At 39.5% G+C, this 12,459-nt stretch overlaps 2 protein-coding genes across 4 annotated transcripts; one reads left to right on the forward strand and one right to left on the reverse strand.

Annotated features, from left to right (window-relative positions):
• Positions 1-109: 109 nt before the first annotated feature.
• Positions 110-6,288, reverse strand: si:ch211-198a12.6 (uncharacterized protein LOC563253 homolog). 3 transcript variants are annotated; one of them, XM_055029409.1, is made up of 2 exons: positions 6,092-6,288; positions 110-3,639 (listed from the first exon to the last, which is right to left on the reverse strand). In XM_055029409.1, exon 2 carries the CDS (start codon positions 3,513-3,515, stop codon positions 1,800-1,802), a length of 1,716 nt encoding a protein of 571 aa, XP_054885384.1. In that variant the 5' UTR covers positions 3,516-3,639; positions 6,092-6,288; the 3' UTR covers positions 110-1,799. The 3 variants fall into 3 exon arrangements, with proteins under 3 accessions (XP_054885384.1, XP_054885386.1, XP_054885385.1); XM_055029411.1 differs by lacking the exon at positions 6,092-6,288 and adding an exon at positions 5,475-6,074; XM_055029410.1 differs by lacking the exon at positions 6,092-6,288 and adding an exon at positions 4,945-5,114.
• Positions 6,289-8,172: 1,884 nt separating this feature from the next.
• On the forward strand, positions 8,173-12,198 carry ftr14l (finTRIM family, member 14-like). Its single transcript, XM_055029412.1, has 7 exons — positions 8,173-8,754; positions 8,856-8,951; positions 9,041-9,274; positions 9,365-9,524; positions 9,614-9,736; positions 10,091-10,227; positions 11,066-12,198. Exons 1-7 carry the CDS (start codon positions 8,356-8,358, stop codon positions 11,447-11,449), a joined length of 1,533 nt encoding a protein of 510 aa, XP_054885387.1. The 5' UTR covers positions 8,173-8,355; the 3' UTR covers positions 11,450-12,198.
• Positions 12,199-12,459: the final 261 nt, after the last annotated feature.

The following is a 12,459-nucleotide window of genomic DNA, read 5'->3' on the forward strand; positions in this document are numbered from 1 at the left end:
ACAGCGACGCCATGTGTTTAAACAGTGAAAGTGCAGGTTCAGTAAATTTTGGGATTTGTGACTATTAGTTTAGTACTACTCCAGACTGCATTAATTCAACACCATGAGAGAGAGTCAACAACCTTTATTTATCCATATATGTGCCACTCAAATGGGGAAGATGTGTTACAAGGTTTACCCTTAAGAATAGTCTATATGGATCTTTTACACCACTTTCTCAATGAGGCCATTGACAAAAAAAAAATCAAAAGGGGGAATAAAACAATAATAGTTGTAACAGTGTAAACACATTGCAATATACATGAAAGCAAAAAAAAAAAGGTGACAAATTAAAATGTAGGGTAAGTTAATGAGTAAGAACTAAAAAGAAAAAAAAAATCCTGAAAACCCTAACTTCTCAAATAACAGCTGGGCATACATTTCTACATTGCATGCAATAAGGCACCTAACTAACAAGGAAAAGAACTATGCTACAGTGTGACGCACAACTGTTATCCAAATAAAGATATTGCTCACCAAATGTTCAACTCTCATAAAATCCCGTCTCATTCTCTTTTGTATAACCCAAGCCATATCTAAAAAAATACGTCAGTATGTAAAAGATATTTTACACAGAACAGTAAATAGAGCGCAATCCATTGGACTTCAGAAAAATCTTGTAAAATGAGATTCTCATGTTTTAGTATACACAACTTTTTTTTGTTTTAGATCAAACAACGAAAAGTTTGCAGGTCAACAAGAATATGTGTTACCTATAACTATACACAGGTAATTAGATTCCAAAGCAATAATGTACATTTGGATCTTAGGTGAAGTTGAAACCACACAGTAAATAATTAGGACACGGGTCATGTTGCAATATGCTACCCAGAAGATTTTTATTTTCTAATATGCATTTCCTCATAGCTAGATTGCATGTCAGAATAGATTGGGGTCTCGACAAGTATTGCTCTCTGTACAGTTTATGAAGCCGTGCTCAACCAGACATACAAAAATCCAATCTCATAAATATACAAGGCGGCTCATGTTAACAGAGCCCAACTTTCTGGAAAAGGTTGCAACATTTTTCTTTTCGTTTTTATATCCAACACTTAAAACAAATAAAAGTAAGAAGAAGAAGAAAAAAAAAAACGTGGCGAGTGAGTCTTGCTATCAAAAATTGTATCGTCTGGAACAGCACACTAGTTAACTATACATACATATAAAAGAAAATCAAGAATTATCTACAATGGATTTTTGATATTTGCTTCATATGAGTTACATCTGGCAGGGGAAAAAAAAATATTCAACTCGGGCAACAGTTTCTGTTCAGTTGTATTTGACATTTTTAATAAAGACGCAGCTGAAAAGCAAATGTGTGCACCTGAAGATACATGAGTGGAACTCTGAAAAAAGATGAGAAGTGTATTTACCCAAAGTTACTATTTTATCTTGTAGATTTTCAAACCACATTTGTTTTTCTTTTAAAAGAGTTCTGGATGTCCTGGAGCAAGTGAGACAGAATCACGAGAAATTCCTTCACTATATTCTATACCATCTTGGAGCTGCACACAAAAAAATTGGGTTCAGTTTAGAGTTGCATGTTGCACAGTCTCTCAAGCCGAGTCCCTGCCTTTTGAATAAATCTGAATTATTGTCCATTTATTCTGAGCTGCTCCACTTTACCAGAACGAGATGCTGACATGACCTCTTTGTCTGCAGAAGTTGGCCGACCATTTTCCGTGGTGCTGTGATATAGATATAAGGATTTGGGGGGAAAGAAACATATGAAAAGTGGTAATGTGGGCTAAGGGCTGCCTCTAAGGGTGGGGCCCTGGTCTATGATCTACATGGATCCTATGATGTCTGGAGAGAGAGGAAGAATGGTTAAAGCCTTTTCCGCAGTGAGAGCACCTGTATGGTTTCTCGACAGACAGGATGAGCTGTTTTGGGAAGGCATTGTTGGAGAAAGCCTTACCAACAGGGATGGCAGTGTACTGCTGCGGTTGTGGCGTTGGTGGCTGTGGCGATTGTGGTTGTGGCTGTAACTGCTGCTGCGTCTGCAGTGGCGACGCGAGCGCCTGCTGCTTCTCCAAATGAACTCTCTGATGCCTCGCAAGAGAGGAGGAGTGATTGAACTTTTTGCCACAGTGACCGCAGGTGTACGTTTTTCCATCCGAGTGGACTCTTTGGTGCCGTGACAGAGAGGAGGAATGATTGAAGCCCTTGTCACAGTGGTGGCACATGTACGGTTTTTCTCCTTCCTGGAGTACTCGTTGCTTTGGAGGCGAGACGAAAGTGATGGGTTTTCCAGGCTGAGGTGGAGAAAACACCGGGTTCTGCAGGTGGGTCTTATTATGGCGAGACAGGGATGAGGAGTGGTTGAAGCCCTTGTTGCAATGTCTGCAGGTGTAGGGCTTCCCCCCAGCGTGGACTTGCTGATGCTTCTTCAGGTGACGCTTGCGGACAAAACTCTTCCTGCACATGTTGCATTTGTACGGCTTTTCGCTTGAGTGAATCCTCTGGTGCTCTCGAAGAGTTGCAGCGGCCGCAAAACACTTTCCACACTGTGCGCACCGATGGGGTTTGTCTCCAAGCACGACTGCTGTGTGGGTCTTTTGGTGCTGCTTCAGGTTGGAAGTCGTAGCGAAGCCTTTGCCACACTGGCCACAGGTGTATGGCTTTTCGCGTGCATGGACCTCCTGGTGCTTCTTTAAATGCCTCCTACGGACAAAGCTCTTCCTGCACTGTGTGCACTTGTATGGTTTGTCTTCAGAATGCATCTTCATGTGTTCCCTCAGCGTTATGGCAGCTGCAAAGCTCTTGCCACATTCTGTGCATCTGTGGGGCTTGTCTGGCAAATGAATCATCTGATGAGACTTAAGGCTGTAGGCATCGATAACATCTTTACCGATCAAGTCGACTCCTGGGGGAACGTACGGTTTTTCTTTCATATGAATTTTCATATGCTGCTTGAGACTGGCTTCGACAGCAAAACTCTCCCCACAGTGGATACAGATATACGGGTTGAGGTCCTTGTGGATCTCAAAGTGTTGGTGAAGATCAGCTATGCTGCCAAAGATCTCCCCACATTCGTTGCACTGTAGGCCATGAGCTTCATGTATGATTACGCCATTTTCAGATTCCACTGTCAACTCGCCGCCATGATCAGATTCCATTTTCACCACATGCTCACCTTCTGTCTTGAGCAACACCTCTCCCAGCAAAGTCTCGCCCGTTTCTGTCTTGATTTCTGCAGCTGTGAAACAGTGCATGTCAGCATGCTCCACCTTGATATAGTCATGGTCTGTCTCAGCAACGATCGCATCCACACATGCGACAGCCCCAAGTTCTCCCCCGAGTCCTTGGATCTTTAAGTCTGAGCCGTGGATCTCCAACTCCAATCCACGCTTTTCCTCCGTCATGATCTCTGTTTCGGCTCCATAATGAAGGTCGACATGGCTATGGGCTATGACACACTCCGACCCAAGTGTGTCAAGCCCTGGCGTGTCACATTCAGTCTCTGACTCGGCCATAAGAACACACTCCAGCCCCACGGCCTCCGTTTTTCTGCCGGATGATGACCAAAGAGGGAATCGGGGTTATATGTTGTTTTTTTTTTTTTTTTGCCTGCACCGGTGTTCTTGCCAGTGAGCTGACCTGGAAAAAAGAAGAGCAAAAATTCATTGACAAAAAATAGTGAAGGCATTATTCAACAAATGTCACAAAAAAAGTGTTTACTCACAAATAAGTTATCATAGGATCTTTTTATTGCTTATTAACCAATTTAGTATCAATTATTTCAGTCCAATTTTGGAAATAGTATCACATTTACTTTACTATTTTAATTTTTTTACTACTTAGTTTGAGCAACAATAAAGTAAGTGAATAACTTCAATAATGACAGTAAAGGCTACTGTCATTGTCTGTTTTATATCTGTTGTGAGTTTAATAATAAAGCTAAACTGAAATTATGCCCTATATTCAATTCAAAGTTCCAGATATATTGTAACCCACCAAATACTGCATTGAAGGGGCCTTTGCAATACTGCACACATTCATACTGTGATTTAATAGACTGTGCAGCTTTACTATTAACTGAGTGCAATTAATGCACATGCGAAATTAAATGTATTTAATTTGATTAACATTACAGCTAAACTCACATGTAAATGGATTGCAACAAATATTTTGTATTAAAAGCTGTTTTAACACAGCCATATTACAAATTTAGCAGTAAGTTGAACATTAACAGTGATGTGAGACTTGGCAAACTTAAAGACTTGTGAAAATTTGAAAGATATCTCATCTTGTAGAGGTAACCAAAGAGTCTTAGAAACACACCCCCATTCTCTTTAGTTTAACTGGTACTTAAAACCACGGTGCAAACTATTGTGATATCAAAACAGCAACAAAATAGCTGCAAAACCACAACAACTATAGTTTGTAGGAACTAAAGTCGTATGCTATTAAATCTTAATTTTAAAAAAAACTGTGCGCTCAGGTAATATACTTAACCTATATATGGAAATAACTCATGCCTGAGCATTCCAGGTGATGCATTTGCTGGCTACATTAGCGTACATGCTTCGCTTCATTAGCTATACTCCAGTGATGTTTAATCAAAAGTAAACCACGCAGCTTCTTATTCGGTTTTTATCTCCAATTTCTCCCTCAGATTGGCTTTATGGTTCGCCCTTATTTTGATATACGAGTAACCGCCTAAACATTTAAACAAATGGCTTTTTGTTATTAAACATTTAGGTTGTTAGCTTTTCAACAACGGCTACAAATGGCCTCCATAGCCGCTAGTTAGCTGGCTATGGAGGACGGGTGACTGGTTACCGACAAAACAGCATTGTGTTAGCTGCTAGTGCGTTTGCATTTTAGCCAGCTAACTAGCTGGAAGATGGTCACATACGCGAGTACTGTGCTTTCAGGGCTTCAAAGACGACAAATACTTACAATAAAACAGGCGGCCAGACCGAATTTATAAGCGCACTTTCGGACGACGGAACGACGCGGAAATTCTCCCAGTGCGATTATTACCAGGCCATCTTGTTGTGCCACACCAGCACTTCCAGCTAGTCTAAGATGGCTGCCGCTGGCTAACGTTATCCACCTTAGCTTCCGTCATACACAACATATCTAAACAGGGTGGGCAACAATCATTGAAGGGAGCGAATATTGTTGAAGAACTCGAATAAATGATCATAAATAATCATTGAACACTGAAGTTGCGACATTGTGTTGGCTTTTAACCTAACAAAGTGTATTTAGCACGCTAAGACTCGCCTATAAATCCAAGCAGGAGCTGGTTAGCTGAAACAAAGATGGCTAACCGAAGAAGGACGCTGCTGTGCGAAAAGCCCGGGAAAGGGCGACTTATAGTCACAAAAGACGAGAAACTTGCAGAGCAGATGAGGCTAAAATAAGCCCCTCAGGTTAACGAGAAACAAACAGTTTGTAAAACGATGCCTGCGTGAACCACTCACCTGATCCCGAGTGTTTCACTGCGGCAGCAGCAGAACAACCACACTGCAATGGCGGCCTTGATTGTGTTAGCAGCTACCAAGCATGCATGTCGCGGCTACATAGCCATGATGCCGAGCTAAAAACTCAGCTAATCCAGTTATTTACCAAAGCTGAAGTATCCACATACATGCAAATTGACACCATTTCACATCGCAAAACACTGGCGAATAAGCTTTATAAAACACTAATCCGTGCATTTAAAACTACACTGTGTAGAGACAAAAGTAGAGTTGCTCATACATAAATACAGATTATAGACTACAGACCAATAGATTTAAATGTAATATAGTTCCTTGAACCTATGAGTTCCTGTGTTGGTATGCTTTTAGGGCACTGCTGTTACGATTATCGCGGGTCAAGGCCTGTATTTTTCCATCAGAGTTGTAAACTGCTGGTCAGCTATTACCACCCAATACACACAATATTTAAAGAGATAAAAGATTATATCTACCGGAACACACTCGCCCACCTATAGAGACAATATGTCTGGGAATGGATCGCATTTAAAGGGTGAAGTGTTCAGCGGGATTAACATCCCACAGAGTTAGTATACAAAACCTCGCATGCACACACCCACCTTCCTGTCCTTTTACTTTGTGGTTCTTGCAGGGAGAGAGAAGCAGGAGAATCGCTGGTTCTGATGGGAAGCTTTGCAAGTTTTCCAGTGAGCCTCGTCACACTGCTCTGCTCTGTGTGTCTTCGTTTCCTCTCGCTGCCTGTGAGTACAGCTGGCGCCACAGCTCATCTGGCGCCAACGTTGGACCTCCGACGCACTTTAGCAATAGCAACTATTGTCATTTCGTATCAGCACATACGCGATCGTCACCCCCTGTAGGCTGGGAGTTAAATTGCAGGAGCTGCACAAAGTAAATTCAAAGCACTACGAATCATTCTGTTGGGAAAGAGTAAATCTTTAATTTCTGCCAAAATATTTCCAATAAAATGGAATGGTTTTCTTTAAATTTAGCTTGGCATTTAATTAAAGCTGGCTATGTATGGACTGAGTAAATAAATTCTTAAGGAGGCGAACAAGTAGGTTTGCAGTAAAGGTGATTAATTCTGAAGAGTTGCTTTGAAATTGTGCTAAATCTCATCAGTGAAAAGCATATATAGAACATCTTGTATAGACAGACTCTACCTGAATATATGTCGAGGTGGACGATCCACTTATCGGAGGTACACTTTAGCTCGTCATCGCTATGAATGTTGCTTTCGGATGAGACTTTTAATGCTGCTTCTGTAATCTTGTTTTTCTTTCAGGGTGAACTGAAATACTATATCACTTTAGTTGTTTTAAAAACAACAGTTGGGTGCTCAAGGTTGAATTGGTTGTATTTTGTCACTTATTCACAAGGGGTAAAAAAAAAAAAAAAATCAACATATTATAGTCCCACTCAGTGATATTTGAATAAAAAGGCCTGAGTGACACCATACACTAAGTGTAGTCAACAGTTGCTGACATCACCGTTACATATGACTACTATTCTCATCAGAAGTGTGTATTTTAATTGGTATTCTGACAGAGATCTTAACCATTGTCCATAAATCTCCTAAGGAAACTGTCTCTTGTTCGGTGCCATCTCATTCTATGCTGATGTTGATGACTTCATTGCTATCAGTGATGACTGATTTAATCCTTAGTGGTTCATCAGTTACCATTCAGTATCCATGTCTATCTTGTTTCATCTTAGGGGAACAGGATAAGATGGTTTACATTTTAACACTGATGTTAAAGTGTCAGCACTTTGATGATTCCCAAAAATATTGTGCCAGAAAGTTGTTGATAAATATAAATGGATATTAATTCAGCTTTATCTGAATTAGTAAATTTGGATAATTTATCTGAATTTATTATCTGAGCTTGTATTTGTCATTTTTACCGTTTGTGGGTTAAATAAAATCCCCCCAAAATAAACATTTCGAACCTGTGCATTCAATTATTCCTTTTAATATTACAGCAATATCTTGCATCACTACTTCCCCCCTGAAAAGAATGACTGTTCAAATGCATCACTAAATGCCTGAAATTTTCTTGTGTCTTAAGTACTATTGGTTATTCAATCAATCATTTTATATGACTGTTGTTGTGTTTTTTTGCATGTAGAGCAGCTTTTTAGCCCTTTTCATTGACAGTGGTGTCATTCTAAACTAAAAAGATTATTATTATTATTAGGTTTTATAGAAAATAGTTTGATTAGCTTTTTTTGCCTTTTTAATGTGAAACACATATTTAATACATTTTGCAATATAACATTACTGCAATTTTTTACTTTCCTATGGATGTGCAACACAAGGATACAGCTTATTTCTTTTTTGTTTTGATCAGTACGTCATAACAGAGGAATATGAAATTGTCAATTTCTGCCACTGGATGGTGCTCCTTCCCCAGTGCCTTTTTTAGAAATTGATCAGGTTTTTATGGGATTAAAAATAAGTTTTTGAAGAAATGCGCAAACCTGCTTCTTTTTAGCTACTAAATAAGACTTATTGTTACCACTAATTTCAAAATGTTAATTTTTGTCCCCTGACCTTTGTGCCAGTTTCATCCTATTTCACAACTGTCATTTGTCCAACCTGAAAAACTGGTTTTACCATGAGAGTAGTCCACATAGCAAGCATTTTGTCATGCAAAGCGTCACTCTCTCAGTTTCATCTGAAAAGTTCACTTCAGGAGCTCAGTTTTACATAACTGATCCTGTTTATTTGTAGTCTTTTTCTTTAGCCATCAATCTGAGCAGATTCATTAAAAGGCTATCACACTGCTCTCAAGCTGATTTCCTAGTGGATTTTATTTTTGGTGTCTTATCTTCTGGATTTATTTTCTCATCTTTGGAAAAGAAAATGTCTCACTCAAACAGTCTGGATTTGGACAGATATACCAATTTGGACAAATCTCGCCGGTCAACCAGTCGAAACCAGACCAGGCAGAGGACCAAGGACGGGGAGGTCCTCTGTGACTTCTGCACTACTAGGAAGCAAAAAGCCGAGAAGTCCTGTCTGGTTTGCCTGGCATCGTATTGTGGGGAACATGTGCAGTCACACTATGACTATCCCACACTGATGAAGCACAAACTGGTCAAAGCCACGGGTCAGATGAGAGAGAAGGTCTGTGCCCAGCACGACAAGCTGCTGGAGGCCTTTTGCCGCACTGATCAGACATCAGTCTGTGTCTTGTGCATGATGGATGAACACAAACACCATGACATCGTCCCGGCTGGAACTGAGAGGACTGAGAAACAAGTGAGCATTGAACAGAACTCATTCTGCACTTCGAACTCAGAAAATATGCGTGTTGATTAGCCGTTGAGTATTTAAACTTCCTTTTTCTTGCATTTTTGCAGAAACAACTTGGTTCCACTTTGCAGAAGTCTCAACAGAGGATAGATCAAAGAATTAAAAAATGGCAGGATTTAAGACAAGCAGTTGAATCTGTGAAAGTAAGTAGAAGACATCCCAGTTATATTGCGGAAAGGTTTTCTGTTCTGAAATGCAATTATTTTCTAATCATTCATATGTGTCTCAACAGCACTCTGCTCAAACAGTTCTTGAGGAAAATGACCGGCTCTTCACTGAGCTTCTGAATTCTATAGAGAGGAAGTACAAAGAAGTCAAAGAGATGGTCCTCTCCCATGAAAGAACCACCGTGACCCAGGGGGAACTACTCCTGGACCGCTTGGAGGAGGAGATAACTCTGCTGAGGAAGAAACACAACAACCTGGAGAAGCTCTCTCGCACCGATGATCACATTCACTTTCTGCAGGTCAGGATGATCTGCCTAATGTAACACTATGACTTTAGAGCTCAGAGTGGCCTATATGCTCATTTGTGGGAATGTTTTTATGTTTACCAGAGCTGGCAGTCTCTATCGGGCCCCTCCGGATATGAAGACCTCAACAAAATTAATGTTGTTCCCAATTATTCCTTCGATCCAGCCAAGAGAGCCATTGCAGCATTGAAATTGCAAGTGGAAGAAGTCAGCAAAACAGAAATTATGAAAATCTCTGGAGCAGGTAAACATAGCTGTCTATTTTTCCTCTTCAAATACATCCAAAACTAAACAGTCTGTTGAACCCCCTGTTCTTTTTCTTCATTTTCATAGTAAAGGAAGTGTACATCACTCAAGACGCAAAGGAAGTTGAATTAAAGCCAAGAAGAGAATCAATTGTGAGCATTGACGGAAGAATTGTGGAAGAGCCAAAGACAAGAGAAGACTTCTTGAAATGTAAGTAGCACAATATTCTGGTAATGAAACTATGCATTTAGTCTGACCTGGTCTCATTGTTAATAACTACGCCTTCACTTGACAAAAAGGCGAGTCTACAAAGCAAAATGAGTGAAACTTGAATAAAGGCATTCAGCTTGCTCAACCGGTTAATCCATCGGTTAAAAGTCTTACTTACAATCCAGATTTTGTGAAGCAAACACAGGTGTAACTACTTTTGTTACATCATCATGCAAACATATTCCATACCACGCCCAGCTGCACTCTAGTGCTCCCTCATGATAAATTTGATGAGAAACTTTAAAAACCACCATCAAGGACCCAAATCCTTACTATTTTGTTTTTCTATTTCAGATTCTCAGCAGTTGACTCTGGACGTCAACACAGTCCACCGAAACCTTCACCTCTCAGAAGGAAACAGAACAGCAACAATGAAGAGTGACCCTAAACACTACCCTGATCACCCAGATCGATTTGACCACTGGCAACAGGTGGGGATTTACACCTTGAATCATTTTACCACACCAACTTTATTTATAAAACACTTCATACACCCACAGGACCAAAGTGCCATTCACAATCATGAAATACAATGCAATTATAAAATAGAAGCGATTGAATATAAAACACATATTAATATACAGACACAACAAAACAAAGTGAACTCAGATTGTGAAAAATATCAAAGAAAAAAGATGGGTCTTAAGAAAGGACTTAAAAACAGTAAGTGAAGAGGCCTGTCTTATGCCCAAAGGAAGGTCATTCCATAGCTGGGGAGCTGCCACAGAAAAAGCACAGTCCCCTCTGAGCCTGCACTTTGTCTTTGGCACCTTCAGCTGACCTGAGGAATCAGGAAGGTGTGTAAGAATGTAACAGCTCAGACAGATAGGGAGGGGCAAGGCCATTAAGAGCTTTAAAAAAATAAATAAAAGGATTTAAAAATAAATCCTAAAATGTACTGGCAACTAGTGTAAGGAAGCCAAAATAGGGGAAATATGGTCAAAGTTTTATGTACCTGTTTAAAAGACGTGCAGCAGCATTTTGTACCGTCTGGAGCTGGGAACTGTATAAATCACTGACTCCTATATAAAGTGCATTAAGTAATCCAGCCGTATGGTCACAAATGCATGGATCACTGTTTCAAAGTGCTTTCTGGAAATAATAGGTTTTACTTTGGCTAGTTTCCTTAAGTGGAAAGAGCTGGATTTTACAATGGCTCCTATGTGTGCTTCCAGCTCCAGACCAGTATCCATCTTGACCCCTTTATTTCATTGTTATTCTTTATGTTGCTTTGGGATTTTGATCACGTTGGTCTTTCCATATGTTTAGGTGTTGTGCAGAGAGAGTGTGTATGGATCTCGTTGCTACTGGGAAGTGGACTGGCGAGGAACAGAGATAGACATGGCTGTTACGTACAAGGGAATCCGGAGAAAAGGAAACGGCAATGACTGCAGCCTTGGCTGGAATGAAAAGTCGTGGAGTTTGTACTGCTCTGAGTCCAAGTTCACCTTTGTGCACAACAACAGAAGCAAAGACCTCTCTGCCCCCGTGTCATCCCGCATCGGTGTCTACTTGGACCACGGGAAGGGAATACTTGCATTTTACAGTGTCTCTGATGGCATGCGCCTTTTGCACAAGATTCAGACTTCGTTTGTGGAGCCTCTGTACCCTGCTTTCAGCGTGTGGGGCTTTGGCTCTTCTATAAGGCTGTAGGAGAAGAGCCATGGGATCAGATCTTTTGAATCACAGACTATTATTATTCTCAATATATTGCATATGGGAAAGATGAGAAAGATGAGATATTATTTGGGTTACATATAAGTTGCGGATAGAAAAGATTTCATTTTATGTGTATATATTTTTTGAATTTAGGAATAAAAATGTGAAAACATTCTTTCATTTCTTTTACCAAATCTTCTGATTTACATTATTTGTTTAAAATGATGATTCAGCCATGACAGAAATGAGCGTGAACAAAACTGATGGAAATTTTTTATTTCTGTTGCATTAAATAACTGAAGGTTTGAGTTGAGATTTCACAGATTGTAGCTAATTGTTAAGTTGCAACCATGCAGCACCTTAATATATTTGATACATTTCTTTCTGAGTCACTTGAGTTTTCTTTAATGTCTCTCAGATGACTTTTTCTTTTTTTTTTTAACAGCTTTTATTGCACTTAAAAATCTTTCAAGTCATTTTTTAAAAGAAAATCTCATGGTTTATATATATATATATATAAAGTGCAAACAAATGTACTTCTCACGCCAAGACTAAAAAGTCAAAATCAAGCAAATACATAAATTGTCACGTTCTGGTTATCGTTGCACTTTTTCTGGATTGTTTAGGGTTATGAAAAACTATTAACTAAGAAATTGACACTAATCATTCTATTGTGGTGATAAAGGGAAAATTGTATCTATACCTATTGTGTATTTATATTGTGTTATGTCATTAATTTGAAATAAAATATTTAAAAAGACACTTTTTTTCTTACTGTCTGACATCAAATCATAATGAACTTTATCTCTTTTAGGACAGTGAAGTGAACCACAATTATTTGTATTTGCAAAATGCCAAAAAATTAGGCAGAATTTTTCAAAAAAGGTTTCTGAGTAATTTTCTTAAAATTTTGAAGTTTACATATAGTTCCTTATTATTAGTGGAATTGCCTTTTCTAGTGGTTTGGTCAGCAATCTGTGCATCATCTCACAAGGCTCCAGATT

This window comes from Poeciliopsis prolifica, unplaced genomic scaffold, assembly GCF_027474105.1.
Source record: "Poeciliopsis prolifica strain line A6 unplaced genomic scaffold, Auburn_PproV2 SCAFFOLD005, whole genome shotgun sequence".
Taxonomy (NCBI): Eukaryota; Metazoa; Chordata; class Actinopteri; order Cyprinodontiformes; family Poeciliidae; genus Poeciliopsis; species Poeciliopsis prolifica.

Coding starts and splice junctions, on each gene's coding strand:
- si:ch211-198a12.6 (XM_055029409.1), bottom strand. CDS start 3,515: ATGGCCGAGTCAGAGACTGAATGTGACACGCCAGGGCTTGACACACTT.
- ftr14l (XM_055029412.1), top strand. CDS start 8,356: ATGTCTCACTCAAACAGTCTGGATTTGGACAGATATACCAATTTGGAC. Junction 8,755..8,855: donor CTGAGAGGACTGAGAAACAA/GTGAGCATTGAA, acceptor GCATTTTTGCAG/AAACAACTTGGTTCCACTTT. Junction 9,525..9,613: donor TATGAAAATCTCTGGAGCAG/GTAAACATAGCT, acceptor TCATTTTCATAG/TAAAGGAAGTGTACATCACT.